The sequence below is a fragment of the Biomphalaria glabrata genome, chromosome 6 (genome assembly GCF_947242115.1).
Source record: "Biomphalaria glabrata chromosome 6, xgBioGlab47.1, whole genome shotgun sequence".
NCBI lineage: Eukaryota > Metazoa > Mollusca > Gastropoda > Planorbidae > Biomphalaria > Biomphalaria glabrata.
The window spans coordinates 6,096,457-6,120,000 of record NC_074716.1 but is presented as its reverse complement, the minus strand read 5'-3'; the positions used below and the strand labels follow the sequence as shown (position 1 = coordinate 6,120,000).

At 36.1% G+C, this 23,544-nt stretch overlaps 1 protein-coding gene and 1 long non-coding RNA gene across 4 annotated transcripts in view; one reads left to right on the top strand and one right to left on the bottom strand.

Moving 5' to 3' along the window:
• The window catches only part of LOC106050227 (uncharacterized), a 27,408-nt gene extending 19,571 nt beyond the window's left edge, over nt 1-7,837 (bottom strand). Inside the window, exons 1-3 of the long non-coding RNA XR_008778350.1 lie at nt 7,559-7,837; nt 7,184-7,266; nt 4,806-4,903 (exon numbers count right to left, since the gene is read on the bottom strand). This is a non-coding gene — a long non-coding RNA (uncharacterized LOC106050227). The remainder of the gene's footprint in view (nt 1-4,805; nt 4,904-7,183; nt 7,267-7,558) is intronic.
• Nucleotides 2,264-23,472, top strand: LOC106050226 (uncharacterized). 3 transcript variants are annotated; one of them, XM_056031882.1, is made up of 8 exons: nt 2,264-2,346; nt 8,522-9,225; nt 12,673-12,741; nt 13,267-14,085; nt 15,607-15,801; nt 17,267-17,506; nt 18,593-18,760; nt 19,218-23,472. In XM_056031882.1, the coding sequence occupies exons 2-8, from the start codon at nt 8,721-8,723 to the stop codon at nt 19,445-19,447; spliced, it is 2,226 nt and encodes a 741-aa protein (XP_055887857.1). In that variant the 5' UTR covers nt 2,264-2,346; nt 8,522-8,720; the 3' UTR covers nt 19,448-23,472. The 3 variants fall into 3 exon arrangements, with proteins under 3 accessions (XP_055887857.1, XP_055887856.1, XP_055887855.1); XM_056031881.1 differs by lacking the exon at nt 2,264-2,346 and adding an exon at nt 4,904-5,055; XM_056031880.1 differs by lacking the exon at nt 2,264-2,346 and adding an exon at nt 7,911-8,062.
• The last annotated feature ends 72 nt before the right edge of the window (nt 23,473-23,544 follow it).

Here is a 23,544-nt window from a genome sequence, read left to right as displayed (position 1 = left end):
CGCACAGTAGACAACAGTACCGACGACTCACTCACGACTGACTTTCACATTAACTCTCTGGCTTATATAGAGTCCCTAATCGCTTGTCCATTGTTGCAAAAACACTACTAGTATCCTCTGAAATAACACGTGAGGAAACGTCACATCCTGTCTTTGTTTATACATGTAGATTCCAGAAAACATCGGCTGCAGTGTCATACGTTGACCTCTACCTATCACTGTCATTTGTAACACTATATATATATATTTAGTATGACATCACCATGCTTCCTTTTGTCATTTCAAAATGTCTATAAATGAGCCACTTTCTAACAATCCCCAGCATACTTTCCAGCCCTTGAATTAGTGTATCGTAATTTTTTCGACATTGTGGAAAGACCTGCTTTATAACCCCAACCCCCGACACACACTCGCACATATGCTTTTGGTCCGTGAATTATAGTAATACATAAAACATTGAACCATAATTTACAAATGGAAAAAAACAAAACCTAATGAAATACTCAAAAAATAACAAAGATAATACTTCTGATATTGGAGTCAAATTCCTTTGTTCTTGATATTTGTACATCCTTTGTTGTGAGCAAGCAGTTCAGCCTAGTAAGATGTATGAATTAAATGTTATGTCCCAAATTCTACATTTGTTGTTTTGATGCTTCAATATTAGAGACTAAATCAACCAACTTCGTATCCCATAATCCATAATCTAGGACTAATTCGTTCCTTCTTCCGCAGAGAATGCAATGCGTTGCCTGAATCAGCCAGGAACACCAATGACCTGCCTACCTTACCTTACCTTTTCATCTATCCCTTATTTGTTGTGTTGGACTGTTGGGGCACCATACATGCTTTGTCCACCGTCTTTCTCCATTCCCCTCTGTCTTTTGCCATTCCATTATGTTGTCCTCCCATCGCTTTCTCTGTCTGCCTCTTCTTCATTTCCTGGTACTGTTCCCTAAAGAAAGGTCTTTGCATTAACCCTGTCTCTACCTAGCAGAGTTTACTTCCTTGATAAACGTGCACGACTAAATTGAAACATGAAATGTGTAGGAACTTAGGAAGTAATTATATTATGTTTTGCAGTAAAGTTTTGAAGTAACGTCTGAACTCTTATAAGATAAGAAGATATGTATCCTCACTGTTAGGGTTGCTAGGGATGTATCCAAATTAGTTGTAAGCTTCCGAATAATATAGTGAGGACCTCTTTAAATGTACACTTAAATATGAGATGCACTTCCAATGGTATAGACCAACACATTGAAATAACGATAACTCGTAGATGTCTCTTTGAAAGTAGATTCTTTTATTCACAAAACATAGATGTAAGTGTCCAAGAACGAAACTCTTTCATAGAAAGCCAGGCCGATCCGTTGTACCTCCATGTCTCTACCCCCTCATCCACACACTCACCTATTTGACCTATGTGCACAATGCATTCATACTGGTCGTGCAGTTTACGCGGTGGACTGTCGTTCGGTTGTCTTGATGATCCAGAGTTCATACCCCTGCCCGCTGCCATCCCTCGCCGTCCTGCGTGAAATTTGGACTAGGAAGTAGATTACCTTCCACTCTGAAGGAACATTATACAAACCTTTTTATAAGGGAATTACTTAAGAGTAGACTCAAACACAGCAAGTAACAAAGTCGTATCCACAACAAAATACATGTACATTTACCCAGGGGCGGATTTAAGGGAGGGTAAGCGGGGCTACAGCATCCATAGTAAAAAGGCCACGGGAATAAGGAAGAAATCCATATTTCCATGGGTCATCTACTTTACATTATGTTGATTCACGTTGTATTATCGCATATTTACTGACATTAATTCAAATCCTACAGTTGGCAACACTATTGTGGTTACACAGTATACGCTAATAGTGTGCTCGTAATATACTCTGAATTAACTACATTGTGTAAACCATAAAAATTAATATTTTTTTTATACTTTTTTTGAACTTTTTAAAAAAAAGAAATTTAATTTAATTTACAAGTAATTTTTTTCCTTTATAATATGGCATTTTTTTTTTTAGATATCAGTATTTTTTGTCTAATATTAAAAGTGGAATTTTATTAAAGAATTTGAAAACGTGTAAGGGCCTCCACAAAAATTCTGCCCTGGGACCTCCACATACGGAAATCCGGCCCTGCATTTACCTTTTATAAATAGCTTTTTACTTTTTATCATTTCTGATCTAGTTTCGGAAAGACCAATAGTTATATTTAGAAAAACCGGAATTTATGTGGCGTCCACGTGATACCAAGTGGAAAACCAATGCATCATATTCATATGGTCTGCTAATATTTGAATTTGAATTTTATTTGCGTATAATACCGCATATTTTTAAGGTAAGACAAAAATAATTATTTTACTTTGATTAATATAGCAACCATTTGGATACCAATTATGAATCTAATTATTGTTACAATTTTGAACTTGACCGCAAACAAATGGGGTAAAATAAAGCATGCAGCATAAGATTATGGTGAACAGTTGTTAAATGAAAAACCATATCATATTCGTGTACATCTAGAAATAAGTTTGGGCTCTTTATGTGGAGCATTGTGGAGGCATCAGTTCTCTTTCAAATACTTTAATAAAATATACTTTGATTCTAGTTCTTATTAATATATGCATTGATGAATAATTAAAATATTAGCATGTTATATAGGTCCAATATCATTTTTTTTTTTTGAATGTTCACTTTTAAAAAGTAATTATGAATAAAAAGTAACCGTCATACGGCCTATTTCTGTATTCAGGTAAATCAGATTTCTTACGTAACGTGCCCATGCTAAATCTTCGATTATTGAAGCCACTTAGCCAGTGAGAGATACATTCATTATGTGCCTACTATCCGTGTACAATTAAGTCTCTCTTAAAGCTTTTAATATCTTCCTAATCGACACAACTGTGGTAACTATTTAAACTAATTTCCCCATTACTTTTTATGTTTATTGTGTAATGTGTATTTTCGTTGAGCTTGGTATTTTTTTCCCATACCCGCAACCAATATTCTCCACCCTTGACCATCGAAAGCCGCCCATTGGTGTTGACTATCTATTCTTGTTATGTGCATTATTCTTCAAATTATTTTACATTGTTTAATCTTAAGACATTTAATTCTTTCTCTATAAAAATCTGAATATCTTAGAGTTTAAGTATAGTAGCAGTGGCATACCTACGGTATGGTATTTGATGACATCAAAAAAAAAATTATTAATAAACACCTAGCATATTTCTTTATATTTCTCTATGTGATTTTGTGATGCCAGAGTTAAAAATTAATTACATTGATAAGTTGATCGAGGCCTATAAATCGTAATGAAAACGATGGTCTTTTTATGAATTGGGCCCAAAAGGTTAATACTTAGGCCTACTGACGTTCCGCATCCTTATGCCAAGTACAGCCGGCGGACCCCCCCCCCACCCCGAAACTTTGATAAAGACATCTCTGTCTAACAGTATTTTCTATCAACACATTTGTCGTCAAGCGACAAAGAGTTCTAATATAGACTTGCATACTAATCAGGGGCGGACTGTGTGTCAAAAATCGGCCTGGGCGTTTCTCTACACTTCGGCCAATATGTTGTCTATGATATGTTGGGCCTTCATTTCTAGATCTACTTTTCCTCAAAATCATTATGTTCAGTTTGATAATGTAAAGATAACTGTATATATGCATAATGTGAGAATTGTATGCCTTAAAAGGATAAAGCCTGCTAGTGGCACTGTCTATGGATGTAGGCTAATAAATTATCAAGCAAAATGTGTTAGATTAAATTAGTAGGCCCTCTTACACTTTAAAGACTGCAAAAGATGGCCCCTTTCATGAGAGAATATTATACAACCTTTAATTATTTAATACGTGCTATAGTAGTTTTAATGAGACCATTTAGATGGCCCTATCGGCCCATTTGGGTAGCGGCCATCCGGGCATTTGATTAATGTCAGTCCTCTCCTTATACTAATATCCGTTTCTTATTGGTAAATTCATCAACCTTCCAACATAACAGACCAGTCGCCTAATGACTGTTGGCAAAGTTAGACTTCATATAAGAGGCCTTGTATAATACAAGGTATCATATACCTAGAAGGCCAAACTGATAGGCCGTATAGACAATTATGAAGTAGGCCTATATAGACAGTGAAAAATGCATCTTTAATTGAAAATCATTATTATTCATCCTCGTTAACGCCAAATCTGGGCACAACAACGCTTTGTGTCATGAACCAAAAATTAGAAAGACTATGGGATGCTTTAGTCTTGCGGCTACGGCACGAGCACAATAATGAGACAATCTATCTATCTATCTATCTATTTATCTATCTATCTATCTATCTATCTAGCTATCTATCTAGCTACCTTTCTACCTACCTACCTACCTACCTATCTATCTATCTATCTATCTATCTATCTATCTATCTATCTATCTATCTACCTACCTACCTACCTACCTACCTACCTATCTCTATCTCTTTCTCTCTCTCTCTCTCTCTCTATATATATATATATATATATATATATATATATATATATATATATATATATATATATTAACCATTGTTTTGGCAGAACATAGTTGGGGGCCCCAAGAAAGTATAAGTCGTAGGGTAAGGCTTCAGTAGCCTATACATTAGTTAATACTGCACTAGACAGTTGTCTCAAAACTAAATATTTTGAAGAAAAATACAGGGCATCCATTTACTTGTTTAGATCTATGGTTCTAGATCTAGTTCTGTATAATTTTTTATTTTACAGTTTAGTGTTAGATGATTAGGTAATTAAAGGTATCGTATTACTTACTTCGATGTAGACACACGTCGAATGGTCTTCAGGATAGGTTTAGAAAGCAAAAATCCGTTCTTATAATTACGGGAATATCCGGGAGTAACCTAGCAACTCTGTATGTAAACAAAAATTTGAGTTAGTAAGACTAAATCTATCTGGATCTAGATGTAGTTATACTTAGTGAAAAATTGAACATACTAGACAATGGCAGAAATCAGAAGACAGTCTAAGACGCAGATTACGTACCCTACCATGCTTTTAGGAGGTATTTATTCTAAATGACTTTGCGTAGCCTATGAAATAATCATGATCATGTCAATTACATAACATAGGATAGATCACGGTTTAAACTGCCTCTTTAACCTCTTCTTAAATTATCTCTCTCTCTCTTTCTCTCTCTCGGAGCTGAAATAAGAAAACATTACTTTCTTTAACTACAGAATGTCTGAGTGGCTCAAACAGCTTATATAGCCTGCCTTTCAATGGGGCTTGAGTTCAAATCCCCACTCTAGCTGAGTTCTGTTTGCTGAGACTCTAATGACAGCCTGGAAATCTTTATCCGGTTACCCCTCCCCAATCACATGCCCACAAAAATAGATTGAAACACAGTGTAAAGCCATCGGCGTATATAGGGTTAGGGAGAGGGGATCACATTTAAAAATAAGTCTTCGAGTTGTGTTTTTACATTAAATATTACGCCATTATCTCATGTCATGATGTCGAATTTCAAAAAGCAGGGGCCCCTAAAGAGGTCAACCCCCCCCCCCGGGCTCCCAAATCCCTAACTACGCCACTGTGCAAAATTGTGCAGCTGCCACAGGAATCGAGCCTTCAAAAGATGCCGCCATATTTTGAAACTGTAAAAAGCATTTTTTTAAAATTAAAAACAAGAAATAAATGTAGATATTATTACATTAACAAGAACTCTATTTCTGCAGATTAATACGTGAATGTGAGTGTACTTTAGATATATTAATATTATAAGATGTATTCATATTAAACTGTAATAGAATGTGAACTTAAAAACTAAATGAAAACTCAAATTAAAATCCGTTAATATCAGGCTCTATTGCAGAAGCATTAAAGACCAGTTGTATTGCTGTAACTTAGCCAACAGCGAGTTCAAAGAGCCTCAACGAAAGGAGTATATTAAAACACTAGTTTAATAATAGAACAACAGAAGAGCGATAACAAATATTAACTATAGTAATAACAACACTTCTTAGTAATAACAACACTTTTCTCTTGTTTAAGACTAAGACTAAGAGACTAAGGCTAAGACTGCTTTATTGATCCTTACGGAAATTTGTTGTGATTACAAGGACTCTTTTCTCATATAAAGACAACACAACAGAAAAATACACATAATTAGGACAGACACAACATAAAGAGTTCATTCAGAGACTACACACAGGCATCTTGGTCCTTTTCATGTTTCCTGATCAACGAGTGGCGGTGATAGAGTCTGACCGCCGATTGCATCCTAATTATCGGTCATCTTTTGACTTCCTCTATCTTTTAGCGTGTCTCTGTCCTGTGTCTCATGGTGCACAGTCTCGCACCTAATGACAGTGTGTAATGTAGGGTCATAACACTATATAAATATATATATATTTTAAACTGACGTAACATTGCCCACCGGCTACTTTCGTTTATTAGCTCCCTTACTATGCCATGTTTGTTTTTGACTGAACGTTCCCATTTCTTTGGCATTTGTTAAAATGTTTTACATGTCTGGGATGTTCCTTCAAAGTTGAAGATAGTTTACACTTCCTAGGCCAAACCTCTCCGCAGGGCGACGGGGATGGGAGCGGGCAGTGTTTGCACCCTAGACATTGATAAATCCAAACGACAGTCCAGCGCGCAAACCGCACGACCAGGCAGCCATTCAAGCCATTTCCAAGAATACTGGCCTCATTTTAACGCTTTCTCTAATATACTTTTAGACCATGAATTCTAGCATCTGGTACGTTGAATCGACAATAACTTTCAAAGTTCATCAAGATTCTATACACACGATATATGACACAGACAAGGAATAATTCCTAACTCACTTTAATACTAGGCCTACCGTTTCAAAAAGAGATATCTCGATTGTGATATGGAAGTAACAGAGGACAAGTTTCAATGCAATTATTACATCAGTCAGTGGGATGACTGCTTGCATCATGGAGCATTATCAGCTTTATAAAGGAGGAGTTACATTTTTTAATATATAAAAATGATTTTACACAAATATAAGTGTTTTAATTAATAAGTTTTTAACAAGGCTGTGTATGTAGTACGTATTGCCCAATCGCCATGTTGTCAGAAGCGAAACACTTGGAGAAGTTGCTTTATTTAAAACTTGAAATAAATTATAATATTTAAATTTACAAAAGTTGTATACTCACTACTCATTCTTTATTCTTCAATTCCTGTGATCGAAAAATAAAAATCACCAGAGGACACATTGCTCATCTTGTATACGAAACAACTAATTTTTTTTTTTCAAAAAAAAAATGTCAGATGTTAGATTTATTTAAAAATTGTTATTTATGTTATTCACACATACGAAATCGTACAAATATATATAGAAAATTCATTAGCCTACTGACCTTCTTATACACAAGCATACGAACGCTTAAAAGAAATTAAAATATGCGAAATCTAAATGGAAAAATAGATAAAATAAAAACACATTATAACACAAGCTAACTCTTCAATCAAAACCTTCACATGTCGCATTTCAGCAAAATAAAAAATTATTTTAAAAAATTATGGCGTACATTTGCAACCAAACCTTTGCTGTTTCGCCATGAGCTGCGCTCAGAAGTTTCCGAGTGGCAGGATAGTACAGCGTAAAATGCCGGATATGGCCCACGTAGGCTCTATTTTTATTTTTAGCACTAAGCTACGTATCATCTGCCTCATATGCTAAATATAGCTAGTCTAGTTTCGGTTTGTATAATCCACTTTATTCCTGACGATCCTAACATCGATTGTCTTCTAAACTGGATGTAACTCCTCTGACATTAACTATTTTGACTGATTTTAAATAGCTTTGAAAAAAATTATTTTATGTTTAAAAAAAAAAAAACTATATATATATGTGTCGAATAGTCACGTGTGTGTCACGTGTGTGTCATGTGTGTGTCATATGTGTACTATTCTTGAATGCTAACGACACGTGAACATTTTGTGTTATTTACACTTCGTATACAACTTCATGGCAGCAGTGAAATGACATTTAAATACCAGCAATGTCATTAGAAAACCAAAAGCAATTAGATGTAAGTAGTGATAAGTAGTGATAAGTAGTGATAAGTAGTGATAAGTAGTGATAAGTAGTGATAAGATATAAACGAATCGAAGATTGTTGTTTGTGTTAGTGCACTAATTTAAAATACATTAAGTTTTCATATCTGTAAAATATAATGAGTCTCATATATATATATATATATATATAAATGATATCCGTGTTAGGCCACAGTTCAAATTGTTGTTTGAACAACATTAGTCGTTAATAGTTATCTGGGAAAAGATTTCTAAACTGATTTTAGGCGCTTAGCAAACACAACTCAGCTAAGTCGGGATTCAACCTCCACCCTTCTTAATAATTACCCAAGCGGTTTAAACCACTTAGCAACACATCCCATATTATATATATATTTTTTTTATTCATTTGTTTTATACAAAAGCTGCTTAGTTAATAAGGCTTCTAATTAGAATTTTTATTTTTTTCCTTGTAGATACAAGTATCTGTATAGACCAAGCGTGAATAGATAAGAATGTTTGTTGTAGCGGATGTCAACAAGTTTGATCGACATCATATTGTCCTACACTGTACAGTTAGGACAATAATTCAAGTACCGTTTAACACAATGGTGCAACAGTATTAACTTGTTTTGAAAACACACCCACTTACGTGTCTTCGTCAGTCGCCGTAATATGGCGACAGGTTTTCAGACACTTCCATATCTTAAGCGAGTTTCGAGCTACAGAAAGTTTCCCGAGAAAGATGCAGAGATTTTCTGTACAACTTTGGCGCAGAATGGATACGTCTACACTGGAGAACAATTCGACGTACGGTGTGAGGGATGCGATATAACTGTACAAGTAGACAATGTCTGGTCTGTAACCAAGACAAGACTGAGACATGAAAGTGGATGTGTTTTCAACAGCTCGGCTTTGATAGAAGCTGATGAGGAGAAGATTGATTTAGTGTCCAACTCTCTGCCTGGAGGCAGCGACATACATGCAGATGCAGCTTCTGCCAATCACGGGTTTGGTGATTTCGAAAACGACTTAGAAATTGATGGCACCATTGCTGGAGCCCAAGCAAGTTATGCCATCAGCTCTTCTGGATACCGTGATGACAAAACATCTAAACCACTTAGTGGCAAAGATGTCGCCTCTGTTTCTTCTCTTACATCATCTCTATCTATTTCTACAGGTGAGAATTTAACATTTAAGATACATTCTAATCTTTTTTCTGTCTCAAACCCAAATAGCTAAGTTATTTAGATACATTATCTCGCGAGATACCCATCAGAAACTTAACTGACCGAGTCAGTCAAAAAGTACCATATTCATCTTTGCTTAAGTTGACTTAAACCGTGAAAAAAAAAGTACTTATTTAGATTCACTAAATTGTGAAGCTTGCATTCCTCAGAATATGGAAAAGTAATTTTACTAAGCTGTTTCAAAACTAATTATCGGTAAATTTTAGTTTATGGGCATGTCACAATGTGACTATGTAAATATATAAAGTTTCTTTGAATATTCAATGCCCCTTAGGATTGCGAGGGTTTATTTCGGTAATAAAACATTTTGATAATAAAATACATTTCCACGTGTGGCCTTTTCAAAGAAGGGGGAACATGGCGGTGGTTCAAGGAAACATGACGTTGTCTTGTTGACGGTCGTTGACTTGCGGCACCAAGCCTCTGGTAGACAACTGAACCGCTGTAGGCGTATTATATCTTAACAAATAAACCTTGAAACAGCTGTTTTGAAAAGTATAGAAAGATGTCATGGGAATGTAAGATCCGTTAATGCTTTCTATCAAATGGTGTGCAATTCTCTCCCCCCCCCCAAACCTTAGTTAAATTGAAATAATATCACTACAATTCCAGAATAGGCTTATGGGTCAGAGGTTAATCTACACCTGAACCAAACTTTTAAAAAGCCCCCCCCCCCTAAAAAAAATTTAAGAAACTTTATAAGACTACTCCATGACAGGAGGACATCGATACTCATTTATAGTACGCAATACTGAAAATAGGTTTACATACAATAACAGCTTCGATAATTGCCCACATGTATTGTACGTTGCATGGTGACGTAGGATATAGACTCTACAATAGAACAAAGTGGTAATTGTTATATGGTCCTTTAAGAAGATAGATCTGATGAGTTACTGTCCATTTTATTTCGGGTATCCTTGCTTAGGTACATGATTAATGTAATGTACATATTTATATCCTCTCTAAAACTATGTTCTCCAACTTACAGGGAAAAAAAACAAACAATCTTATACTGAAAGGATTTATTCTTTTATTTTTAACTCATTTGGCTATTTTTAATTCTGCTAAAAAATATTTTGGTTTCTCAAAATGTCTCAAAATATCCGCAAGGCCTGTCCGCAATAGCATGTTGATGTGCATCTTTATGGCTGAGATATAATGTTTCCGTTTCAGTTAGCCAGTCATTTGAATGATACCAAAACAATATTTATTCACTGCAAACAGAGGCGGCCTTAGCAGTGCGCGGGGCCCTGAGCGAGTGACATTTGAGATATATATATATCGTACCACGTCACGCAGACGGGATTCTCCGCCTCTAACGCTGAAAGCCTTATTTTTGTTACAAAACACTACCTTACGTAAGTACTGTACTATTGGCCTTTAAACTGCATAAACAGGAAGTGTTATTTCCCCTTAACTTATGGATCTGATACGTGCACACAACACGCTATGTAAAAGACATCTTTTCGTTGTGGCTAATATCAAGCGTGCAGTCGAGGATGACGGAAATGTACGCCATTAGGATTTAAACTCGTTTTGAATCCTATATCCGAGACTCGGTGTTTCTAATTAGCCGAAGATGTTCTTGCATCAATTGCATGGTTGGGTCGAATTTGTAAAACATCTCAACCAATCCCAAAAAGTAACCGTTGTTTGGCGCATAAAGTTTCTCTGTTCTCCCACGAGTAGCGCTGTATTTTTTTTGTTAAAATTCTTGCGCCAATGCATTTTTCTTTTCTAATTTGTTCTAGGATCAAGTCATCCATTGCGCTACAATTGGACATTCTCAGAGCTCAATCCAACCACGCTGCATGGCCGGGTGTTAGGTATGCGCGCTGGATTGTTGTTCGGTCGTCTTGAAGGTTCCGGACTAATGCAACCCTAACCGATGGTCCCGGGTTCATACCTTGCTCGCTGCCAACCCCATAGTCCTGTGTCAGATTTAGACTAGGAAGTAGATTATCTTCAACTCCAAAGATATATACGAAACATTGAAAACATTTTAGAAACATTTTCACGTGATTTACAGATACCTCTTGCTGCTGAATTTTAGTATCAAAATATTTCCAGTCACAACAACTTTCGTTTGCTGATTTGCCCCCCCCCCACCCCAGTAGCTATCGTGTCAAACATCTTACTAGGAAAAGAAAATACTGCCGTTAGTCGTTGGTACAAGAACAAAGTGTACAGTGATTCATTGATATTCGCAGATATGATTTTCTAATGAAAACAAATACACCCGTATCTGGATGCTAATTGGCCGAAATAACTCTACAAGCTAGTCCACAGTACAAAACAAGGAATCCTTCTCACACATCCTCGTCCCTTTTTCTCTATGGTGGACTAAAGTAACAGTATATTTACTATACGAGTACCAATTGTTTTTATACTGTAATGCGACATGACAGTACTGTTTGACTCTAAGAGCTTATATATACATGGTCATTGGTATCATATAGATGCCATGAAATATTGATCAACAGGTTCTAGTTTATGAGAACTAGTCTGGTTTTCGAACCTGACAGTGACTAGGGAATCTCCTATCGCGCCCATCACGCGCGGGTCCTGGGACGGTTGCCCCACTTGCCACCCCTTAAGGCCGCCACTGGCTGCAGACATTAATGAATTGAAAATATGTACAATTGTTGCACTCAGGGGAGAACTGGCTATTTGGGCAATCGAGAAAATGCCCCTTGTGCCGGCACCCAATGGGCCGGTGAGGTCGGCCGCAAATGCACTGTCTTCTTTAACTGTATGGCTCGTAAAAGATTTCTTAATATTCTCTTTTAAGAGTAGTCAGCCACAGTGTCATGATTAACCCTTGCCTTAGCATTTGTAAGGAGGCGCGATGGCTGAGCGGTAAAGCGCTTGGCTTCTGAACCGAGGGTCCCGTGTTCGAATCCTGGTGATGACTGGGATTTTTATTTCGGGATCCATGGGCGCCTCTGAGTCTACCCAGCTCTAATATGTACCTGACATCAGTTGGGAAAAAGTAAAGGCGGTTGGTCGTTGTGCTGAATCAGATGACCTTTACATCATCTGCCCTATAGACCACAAGGTCTGAAAGGGAAACTTTACTTTTTTTTTTTTAGCATTTATAAAAAATCTTTAACACCTTTTACAGTCAGAGGCGTAAAAAAACATACTGCTAAATGGCTCGGTGCGCCCTGCCTATGACACGGAAGCCGAATTATATTCTAATGGCATGGCTAAGTTTGTCACCCAGTCCGCCCCTGTTTGAAGTATATTGATACAAAAAGTTTTATTCGTTTAATACATTATCATTAGATTGACTTTGTCTCACGATGAAAAGTTTGGTATGTAGCGTTATATGCCTCATACGTTTAATATTCTGTTTTTTACAAACGTTTCAGAATCACAAGCCTCGTCTTTACTTGACCAATTTGAGAGGTCAACAATAGATCTAGCTCGTGATTATTTCGGTAAGATGAAAGAGATTGTTTACCTTTAATCAAATTTTGTTTATCTGATTAGTTATTTAGTTATCTTCTTCTTCTTCTTAAACTGTCAGGTAGAGTTGAGCCTTCGGCTCTTGGAACTCTAGGCCAGCAAAAGTGATCAAGAGCTCCCTCTCACCGGCCTTTATGAAAACAGTGTGCACTGTTTTGTCTGGTGGGTGGGTCAGACTCGCCATGGTCAGGCTAACCATGCGGGACACGCCATTTATTATGTAACGGCCCCTTGAGGAACAGCGCCTGGATTGTGACAAGGTTGTCGGAGCTTTTTTATAACTCCGCGCAGTGCAATGAGGATGCTCTCGCACCCCCCACGGGAGTCTTGTTTTCCTACCCTTTAGCCTAATCGTTTCCTCCTACGATCGTTTCCACCCGGGCGCCACTATGATGCAGGGTAGCATGCCCAGGTTATTTAGTTATTAATTTAGCTTTTTAAAAAAAAAATTTGTTGGTCATTCTTTTTTAATTATTTGTCATGATTTGCCGTTTCAGATTTCAGTGAAATGTTTCGTCCTGAATGCATGGGACTGGATTCTTCCAAAACATTGAAGACACAAAATACCTTGAAACCAAACTGTGAGAAGAACCCAGGTCACTTTGCATATTTCTTGATTCCCTCCCTTAGATTGGACCACCTCCCGCGCAGAACGCGATGTGATGGCTTGCTTCGAGCACTAAAACTTATGAGCGACCTAACTGTGAAAGTGGTGACAGCATGTACTAGCAAGCTTCGGCCACTTGACGACGTGGCGATAACTAACCCTCAAAAAGTTAGACTGGGGACAGGATTCGTCATTGAACAGCCCTGTTTGATTGATTCGGGTGTCCAGCGATTGAACAAGTCAACACTGACATTCTGGAAACAACTGATGTCACAAAGAAGTCATAAAAACGTAGGCGCTGTCTACGTCCAAACGTCAAGACACGTTGTATTTGATGACGAAGAAGCGCAGAAAACCGAAGTTCATTTTTTCAGCGGCTCTTCGAACGACGAGGCTAAAGTTACTCTTGTAGGAAAGCGCTTACTGTCTAGTCTTACGCCTGGAGATGGTCAATGTTTACTTGTCTGCGAATGCCCAAATTTGGAATTCATCCAAAGGCTAAATCTCTTGCAAAAGGAATTCTTCAAGGCTGTTGAAGAGCTTCCGTTAAAAGTTAAAATAGGAATGCTGAAAACAATGTTTATAGTTCACCATCCTCATGGAGGTCCCAAAGTGTTGTCCTTCGGAGATCATGTGAAAGTGAAATATATATACAACACCGGTGAAAGTAAACACCCAACGCTGACCAAGTTAACGCCTAATGATCACGGTAAGAAACACACAAAAAACCCACCTTACTACAATTAAATATTTAAATGTACAACAGGGCCGGCCTTCTATGCGGTCGCAGTGGGCCCCGCGCTAGTTCTAAGTGTAATTATTAAATTAAACCATTATAAATTATATGTAATAACTGGGTTTTCAAGGGCCTCCAGGAAATCTCCTGAAAAGGCAAAATATACGAAAAAGTCCTGGAAATCTCCTGAAATTTTAAAAATCTCCTGAAAAATGGCGTAGATTGTTATTTTTGGGGTGCCAATAAATAAAAATCAGCATTGTGAGCTTTCATTTAATAAAAAGTTATTGCAAAGACGAAAGAGTTTTCTAATAAATAAATCTTAATTTTGACATTATGCTTATCCCTACCCAGACAAGGCCCGCGCTATCCGTTTCGCATAGGGCCCCGCAATTGATGTACAATATCGGTGGGGCTTTTCTCCCATCCAAATCACAAGAAAGATGATGCTTACTATAAGCTATCCCGACAAGACCAACGCCTAATCTTTCGACTCAGGACCGGACACAACAGAATGCGACAACACATGTTCCGGAAGCTCAAAATTGGAACCGTTTTAAATTATCTTTTCTTTGTTGAATTCAAGACTCAGTTTATATTATTTAAGCAATAAAATTCAGTAACATAAAAAAAAAAGAATAGAGAAATAGCGAAATATGGGGGCTATATAAGGTCGTTGGAAAGAAATAATAATAGAAATAAAAGGTGAGTTTTATGTTAGTTTTTTTTTAAAGACTTACCTTTCAATGTCAAGGATGATATATATTGAATGGATATCGTTTGCTAACCTCTTTAAAAAATTACATTCGTTACAAACAAAGTTACTTAGAAATTAATGTTACATCTCTTATATTATACGCAAATTATCCTACACCTTTTAAAATACATGACGTATGAAAACCAGAAAAGCTAAAATAGCTAGATAGTTACAGTCCATCTAAAAATACCCTAGACAAAAACGTTGGATGTCTCTTACTCCTGTTCTTATACATTAGTTGAAATAACTTTAAATATGTTGAAAATAAGATTTTTTTTTGGCAGCTTTTATACGAATGTTTAGAGATGGACGGGTCTAAGGATGCGGAGCCTGTCTTAGGCATAGGCAAATTCAGGTTAGGTATTGGTCGATGAAGCACATTTGTGGTAACGGCGTTTGAATTGAGCTGAAAATCGGTTTGATGGCAACTGTACGGAACGCTAATAAATCGCTACTGAAATAGCACTACACAAATTTTGCTTATTAGTTGATTTAGATATAAATACAGGAAGTTTTGTTTTTAATCTATTGCGTACATTCGTCTTAATTATTATTTTTTTTTTAAATTTGAAGCCACCCGAATCACTTTGCATAGGGCCTCCAATTAGGCCTACCTTAGGCCGGCCCTGCTCCTATAGACCTATTATTCTTAAAATCTTTATCTCCGCTATTTCCATTTTATAACAGCTAATGAATGTTTCTTTATTTAACAAGTATGCAATCGTATTGCCTTACAGTGTCCTCAGATGTGGCTTTGTACAGGAAGGCTCTGCTTTATGTCGCTGACACCTGCAGTGGATCTAGCGGTGCCCCTGTTCTTATGATGTCTGCCAAGAAAACAGAGGGCACTGGTCATGTGACATTTAGACCTGACATTTGGATGCATAATGGAGTCGAAGCGACACATTCATTGGGTGTCTCCAAACTAAAAAGTAAATAATCTATGTTTCTATCCAAATATGTATGTATGTATGTACGTATCTATCTATCTATCTATCTATCTATCTATCTATCTATCTATCTATCTATCTATCTATCTATCTATCTATCTATCTATCTATCTATCTATCTATCTATCTATCTATCTATCTATCTATCTATCTAATCTATCTAACTAATCTATCTATCTAATCTATCTATCTATCTATCTAATCTATCTTTCTATCTAATCTATCTTTCTATCTAATCTATCTATCTATCTAAAGTTAAGTTCCCCTTTCAGACCTTCCGATCTATAAAGCAGATGATATTAATGTCATCTGTTTCTAGGGAGTCATGTGGCCAACATAAACGACCAACCGATACCCATTAGAGTTGGGTGGACCCAGGGGAGCCTTGAAAATGTCGATATTCAAAAATCCCAGTCTTCACGGAGATTTCAACCCAACCCAGGACCCCAGGTTCGGAAGCCGAGCGCTTAACCACTCAGCCACCGCGCCCCCTGTCTATCTATGAAACCTATATTACCTTGTTTTACATTATATTATCCTCTGTAACGTTTAAACATGTACTTTGTTTGTTTTCTATCTCCTTTTGCGTTCTTTCTATCATGTTGGAGAATTAAGATATAGTCCAAGTCTATATTCCAATATCTGTAATGAACTGCGCAGCCATTTTCATATCAGGCAGTCAGGATCGGTCTTAGGCCACCGCAACCTATGCGGTCGCAGTAGGCCCCGCGCTTTCATAGTCCCCGCGCTAATTCTAGGTGTAATTATTAAATTGCAAAATATATACGAAAAATTCCTGGAAATCTCCTGAATTTATTAAAATCTTCTGAAAACTCATAAAAATCTCTTGAAAAATAGACAAAATTGTCATTTGTGGGCGTCATTCATTGCGGAAAACGCCAATCCTACGCGCGATAAAAGAAAAAAGGCATTGTCAGCTTTCATGTAATAAAATGTAACAATCGGGCGAATTCTCACCTTAATCGAAAGCTACAATACTTTATTTACTTTTATAGTTACTGGCATATAAATATGCCATAGGTTGCAAGGTTCGTAACGTAAAGTTAATTTGATCGCAATTTTGTACTAGGTAAAGTCGAATTTTTTTTTTTAATAAAAATTTAATTTTCGTTATTATCCTTATTCCCACCCAGAGTAGGCCCCGCGCAATCAGTTTCGCATAGGGCCCCGCTATTGTTAGGACCGGCCCTGCAGGCAGTTCTCTATTTAGTACTACATACACGAATTAGAAAGATTCTATCAGGCTACGTCGTCCATCTAGCACCTGTGATGAAGACGTTTTTGGGTTAATATGGCCGAACGTTGAATAAAGTGGTTGTCTCATCGGGCAGACGTGAACAATGAGCTCATTACGTCCCGTTCTGTTCTAAGGTTCCCCAGTGAAGTGTCATAATGTGCCACTAACTATACTGCCTTTGTTTTTCAGACTGTACAGTAGAAGACTTTCAACAGATTGCTGGACAGTGGACAGATCAAGATGATGACAGTGAAGATGAAGCCAGCCCCGGGAATCAGAAGGTCGACTCACCCGTCTACAAGGTCATCACTTCGATGGCTCATCCAGACTTTGCCATGTATGAGACCAGGCTTAACACTTTCCGTACTTGGGCTCATAAGGAGGTCATAGCCCCCGAGAAACTAGCGTTATCAGGATTTCACTTTACAGGTAAATAGACATTTTTGCAACCTATCTTATCATATTTTTTTACCTTTTTTTTTTACCGTAAAATAAAAATGGAAACAATCTTGGGAATTTGTTTTGTAAGGCTGACTGCCTGGTCGTGTGGTATTCGCTTCGGACTGTCAACACAATAGCTTTCAGTTCAAACCCTGTCCAATCCACTTCCCTACTTCAAGACGTCTGCTGACGTAATACTTCATTTCTGAAGAAATTTGAGAAAAAAAACAAAGAAACAAGGGAATTAAAAAAAAAAGATTAACAAACAAACAAGGGAATTTAAAAAAAAAGATTATCTCCCCTTATTGAATTATATCGTATTGGTTGAAAAAAAATACAATAACCATGCATATATTTGACCCTGACAGTTAGTAAAACAAAGGACGTTTGGGCCACGAGGCCTTCATCAGCCACAAAAAAAAAAAAAAAAAAAAAAAGACAATAAATAAACTTTATATGGCTTAAGGCTATAGTGTTTTGAATACTTACATAATTATTATTAACAAGAATTGGGGTCTGATGATAAAACCCATAAGTACTGGGTTCAAATCCTTTATTTGCATGTTTCCGATACTAAGTTATATATTTATTAAGTTTTCCTATTCTATAGTAAGGTCGAATTGTTTATTCTCTTGTTACGTGTAGTTTCAAAAATAAAGGCACCACTAATATCTCCAAAAGATAATCATGAGATGAAAAATAAACAGTATATAATATAAATATATATACATACGTTACAGACGTTACTTCAAAAGAGAAGATGGTTACGTCCTATGTGTGTCTGAGGTTCGACACCCTACTCAAGCAGAGTTGTGTTTACTGAGCGCCTAAAGGCAGCACAGAAAACCTTCTCCCAGATCCCACCTTCCCCCACTGGTCCACAAATGAGATTGGACCATAGCGCCCTAAGCATGAAAGTAGCGCTGAATTAAAGCTTTTTTTTTTTATCTGCCAAGTCCTTGATTTTCCTGGCTGATTCAGGCAACCCATTCCATGCTCTAATAGTATAGCAAAGAAGGAGCATTTCTACAAATGTATTATTTATAAACATGTATACCTTTTAATAATCTCCAGGTGAATCGGATTGCGTAGGTTGTTTTCAGTGTGGTCTGAGGCTACGTGCTTGGAAGCGGGGAGATGACGTCATGGCTGAACATAAGAAGTACAGTCCATCCTGTCCTTATCTTGCAACAGTGGCGGATAGGCATCAAGAAATGTGGGCAGGGTCAGGTGAAGAAACAGGTAGATCTCTCTCCCTCTCTATCTCTCTCTCTCTCTCTATCTGTATCTCTCTCTCTCTCTCTCTCTCTCTCTCTCTATCTCTCTCTCTATCTCTCTCTCTATCTCTCTCTCTATCTCTCTATCTATCATCTGTCTGTCTGTCTCTCTCTATCTATCTATCTATTTATTTGTCTATTTATCTATCTATCTATCTGTCTATTTGTCTATCTGTCTCTCTGTCTGTCTGTCTGTCTGTCTATCTATCTGTCTGTCTATTTGTCTATCTATCTATATCTATTTATCTGTCTATCTATCTATATCTAGTTATATCTAGTTATCTTTCTACCTATCTAATTGTGTTATCTATCCATCTAATAACAACTAATTTTTGGGACTTTTTCACTATTTTTTCATCATAAAATGCTGTTTTAAATTTTTGATAAATCTTATACATTTTACAAATTCTTATCTTGTGTAGAATCTGGTGCCAGACAGAGTGCAGAGAATATTGAAGTAAAATTGTTGAAATCAGAAAACTTGAAATTAAAAGATCAGCTGCTGTGTAAGATGTGTCACAAGTCAGAAATCAAAGATGTCTTTCTACCTTGTGGAGAATTGTACGCCTGTAGTGACTGTTCTAAATTGGTCACTCATTGTCCATCTTGCAAGAAACAAATCCTGGCTACAGTTACTGTATACCTTACTTAGTACTAAACGTTTCAAACTGTAAATTTATTTGGCACTAACTGGATATGACCCACGCCCCGCGGGTCTTAGTTTGGATATCATTGATCTAGCGCCAAGTTCCCTTATATTTTAGCCGACGTATTGATGTCTAATATAAAATACTGTGAAAATGGGTTTACCCGATTTGTTAGAAAGATTTGTTCTTTAATAGAGATACATTTAGATTTTTATTTTGAAGGCCCTCCTGTTGTGGGAGGGACGTTAAACATACACTACTCTCTCCGTTATGATCTAAGGAACATTTGTGTCAAGTTTTATCAATATTAGTTTAACGTTTTGATTTATATTTGTTCTTTGGGCTACAATTTATATCTTTTTATCTCTTTTTAATTATTTGAGTGTTTAAAATTCAATTTTTGAAGTGTTATTACATTTTGTTTTTATTTTGGAAGTTTTGTTTCCTTTGTTGACCCACTTAAATGTAATCATTTGTTTTGCTTATATTTTAGAGCATTTAAGCGTCTTTCAACTTAGTCTATGTTTGCATAGTGCAGATGTGTACACTAAAAGCAAGTTACAGGAATCTGGCTGCCTGGTCGTGCGGTTTGCGCGCTGGACTGTCGTTTGGATTTATCGATGGTCCCGGGTTCAAACCCTGCCCGCTCCCATCCCCCGTCGTCCTGCGGGAGGTTTGGACTAGGAAGTAAACTATCTTCAACTCTGAAGGAACATCCGAAACATGTAAAACATTTTACAAACAAACAAAACATTTACACTTTCTTTAACCCATGCGGTGCATACAGTGGCTTAGCATCTAAACATCAAAATAGCAATTCTATTTTGTATGCACTCATTGTAAAACAGCTCAGCACTTAAAGGGTTAAGATTCAATACCGAACACACGAGAACTGATATACAGTATGAGGTAACAATAAAAAGCAATACAGTTGAAAAGAAAGAATTTTTTTTTTAAATTAGAAGAGAGTATTTGAGATTAAATAATTGACAAAGAAATAATGTCTTGGAAGCCATAGAGTAAGATCACTGTTACCAGGTGAACAATAACAATTACTTTGTGGTACAAGGTAATTACTTTAAAAAAGTAGATACTGCAGCGCTGGAATGAGCACACAAATTATGTTTTTGTGAAATACTTTTACATTTACCTTCTACCTCTCTCTTAGTCTGTTGGGGCACCAGGCAAGATTTGTCGACCGTCCTTCTCCATTCCTCTTAGTATTTTGATTAAACCTCTTTCAATGGCAGTTCCGTCCATTCTTTTATGTTCTACCATCTCTTTCTCTGTCTGCCTCTTCTTCTTTTTTCTGGTACTGTTCCGTGAAGGAAGGTCTTTGAGTGCCCGGAAGACCTTGTATTATGGCCATAGATTTTTTGCTTGCGTTGTATTGTTTACTATATTTTAGCAGGTATATTATGGGGTTCGATCGCTGCAGTGGCCCAGTCTCAAATCTCTTGGCTTGTGATGCGGTCTGATGTGATACCTAGGATCCTTCTGTCAACTTTGTTTATCGATATTTCGTTTTCTGTACACCAGATACACCGTAAAGCTTGCTATTGTAAATTAGCACCCATGTATGAGAATCCAATCCTTTGTGATTTTATATTTCGTTGTTTTACATTTTTAAAATATAAATATTGTACTTGTATGGTTGGGCTTAAGTGTAATTATTATATTTGAGTCTATGGCTTCAACTTTATGTGTGTGTACGTGTATGCTATTCTAATATATATATATATATGCTTTGTCATATATGACTGCCTGGTCGTGCGGTTTGCGCACTGGACTGTCGTTCAGATTTATCGATGGTCCAGGGTTCAAACCCTGCCCGCTCCCATCCCCCGTCGTCCTGCGGGAGGTTTGGACTAGGAAGTAATTATCTTCAACTCTGAAGGAACATCCGAAACATGTAAAACAAACAATCTCTTTCAGAGATTTAAAAAAAGTTTATTATTATTGTTTTATTATTTATTTTCTTGCTACTTTACATTTTAGTCTTCTATTGTGAAGGGTTTCTAAAGATGTTACTGTAATGAAAAGTGAATATTCGTTTGTTATGAATCTCACTGCTCTATTTAATTGCTTCAAGAAGTAAAGTATTTTCTATAACAGGCTTCATGTTTTATAGAACTATTGCACAAATTAATACACACTGCAATGATCACATGTTATTCACAGATAAGCATGGTGATATGTTGATTGTGACTCATATCTGTAAACTATTTGGATTTTATAAAAATTGATGCATGTCTGTGTATCAATTATATATATATATATTTTCATTTATTTATGCTACAGTTTTAATAACTCTAAAAATCTTAGAAGTGTATAGCATGGATTTTATGGCCGTGATTTGATTCGTGTATTTCCTTTACAACAATCAATACTTTGTATTGCCTGTTGCAGGTGTCGGGAACATCTTTTCTTATGCCTTCTTTGGTTTTATTTTATTATCTAGGTTTTATTATGGTTTTTAAAATTTGTATATAGTACACAATTAATGATCAAAGTTATGAATTATGTTTATTATTGTCAATTTTATGTGGGAATTACAATGCAATTTTTTTTCACTTTTAAAAACAAGGGCAGCTATTTTGTTTAGTTAACTTCAGCTATCAATATAAGTATGCGATACATTGTAGGAGACGCGTTAATTATGCACTTATTTTTATTAGTGTCATTTTTTTTGTGGGATTACAATGCAACTTTTGTCACTGTTTTAATAAAGGCAGCTATATGAATTCACATTTTGTTTACTTTAGTTTCAGTATAAGAATGCGATTTATGCAATGGGTTGTTAAACACATTTAGTACTAGCATTTTTATCCACTTGTGTTAGTATCTTATAAGACTCAGGCCGTTTGCGATATGAAAACATTAGTTTTAAAAAGGTTGTTTCAGTTTCAGAATGCCTATGTGTGTGTATGTGTGTTAAACCAAACACATAAACGTTTGAAAAATATAATATAAATAACTGGTTTAATGTATCGAAAAGGAGCAGACTAGAACAAGGGGAAAAAACATAAGTAAGGGAGACAACACAAAAAAACATGCGAATGAGATGTTATAAAGTTTCAATATCATGTAATATACAACGGTGATTATTTGATTGATTTATTCAATTCACCTATAGTAATATTTTCGCTGTATATGTCCACGTACTTTACATTTTAACAAAATCTTTATGTTCTGCTATAATATAAACCTGATTGGTTTATTTTCCGTATACTTTTGTAAGTGTCATTTTCTGTAGGTATAGGTCCTCCATCTTGAATTCCTAGAGGGAATAGTTATTTCAATAAAAAAGTTATTGTGGAGAATTGAATATTATTAACTCAAATTTTTTTTATATTATAATTCAGTTTGGAAAAGTTGATTTGAGGCAACATTTTTTTAAACATTATTCTAAAATGACATCATCATGATGTTCTAAAATGACATCATCATGATGTTCTAAAATGACATCATCATGATGTTCTAAAATGACATCATCATGATGTTCTGAACTTTTGCTGCTGTCTACTCCACGGTCATACTGGAAATGTTGGAATATATGCGTTTAACATTTTTTTCTTCACAATAATTTGTTTCATGTAATTTATTTTGTATTATCATTAATATAAAATAATATGTTAACTGTTTTTAAATAAATTTTATTTAAAAAAAAAGAAAAAAAATATAAAGGCCAAAAAAAAAAGGCAAAAAAAAAAAGAGGCCTAAGGCCCAAGGATTCTTATGACGATGAAAAAGCTAAAAAATGAATAGCACACATGCTGAGGTCTCCTTAAAAAAAAAGTTGTTTATTAGTTTTGTTTCATTCTGTACGTGTACATCTGTGGTTCTTCTTATAATGGAGGTGCTTTGGTATTCTCATTGACTTTCTGTATTTTGAATATAACAAATGACGACGAGTACCTAGTGGTCTCTCTATGTATATGAACATAGGTTGTTCTTGTGCTAATTAATATGTGTTGATGTTTCTACGTTGGTGTGTGGAATAATAAATAAATTAATTGGATGCACAAAATGGTGTTCATATTTGCTAATGTCATATTTACCTGTGGGGAGAGATATTCTATTTTCAGTTTATGAAATTTTG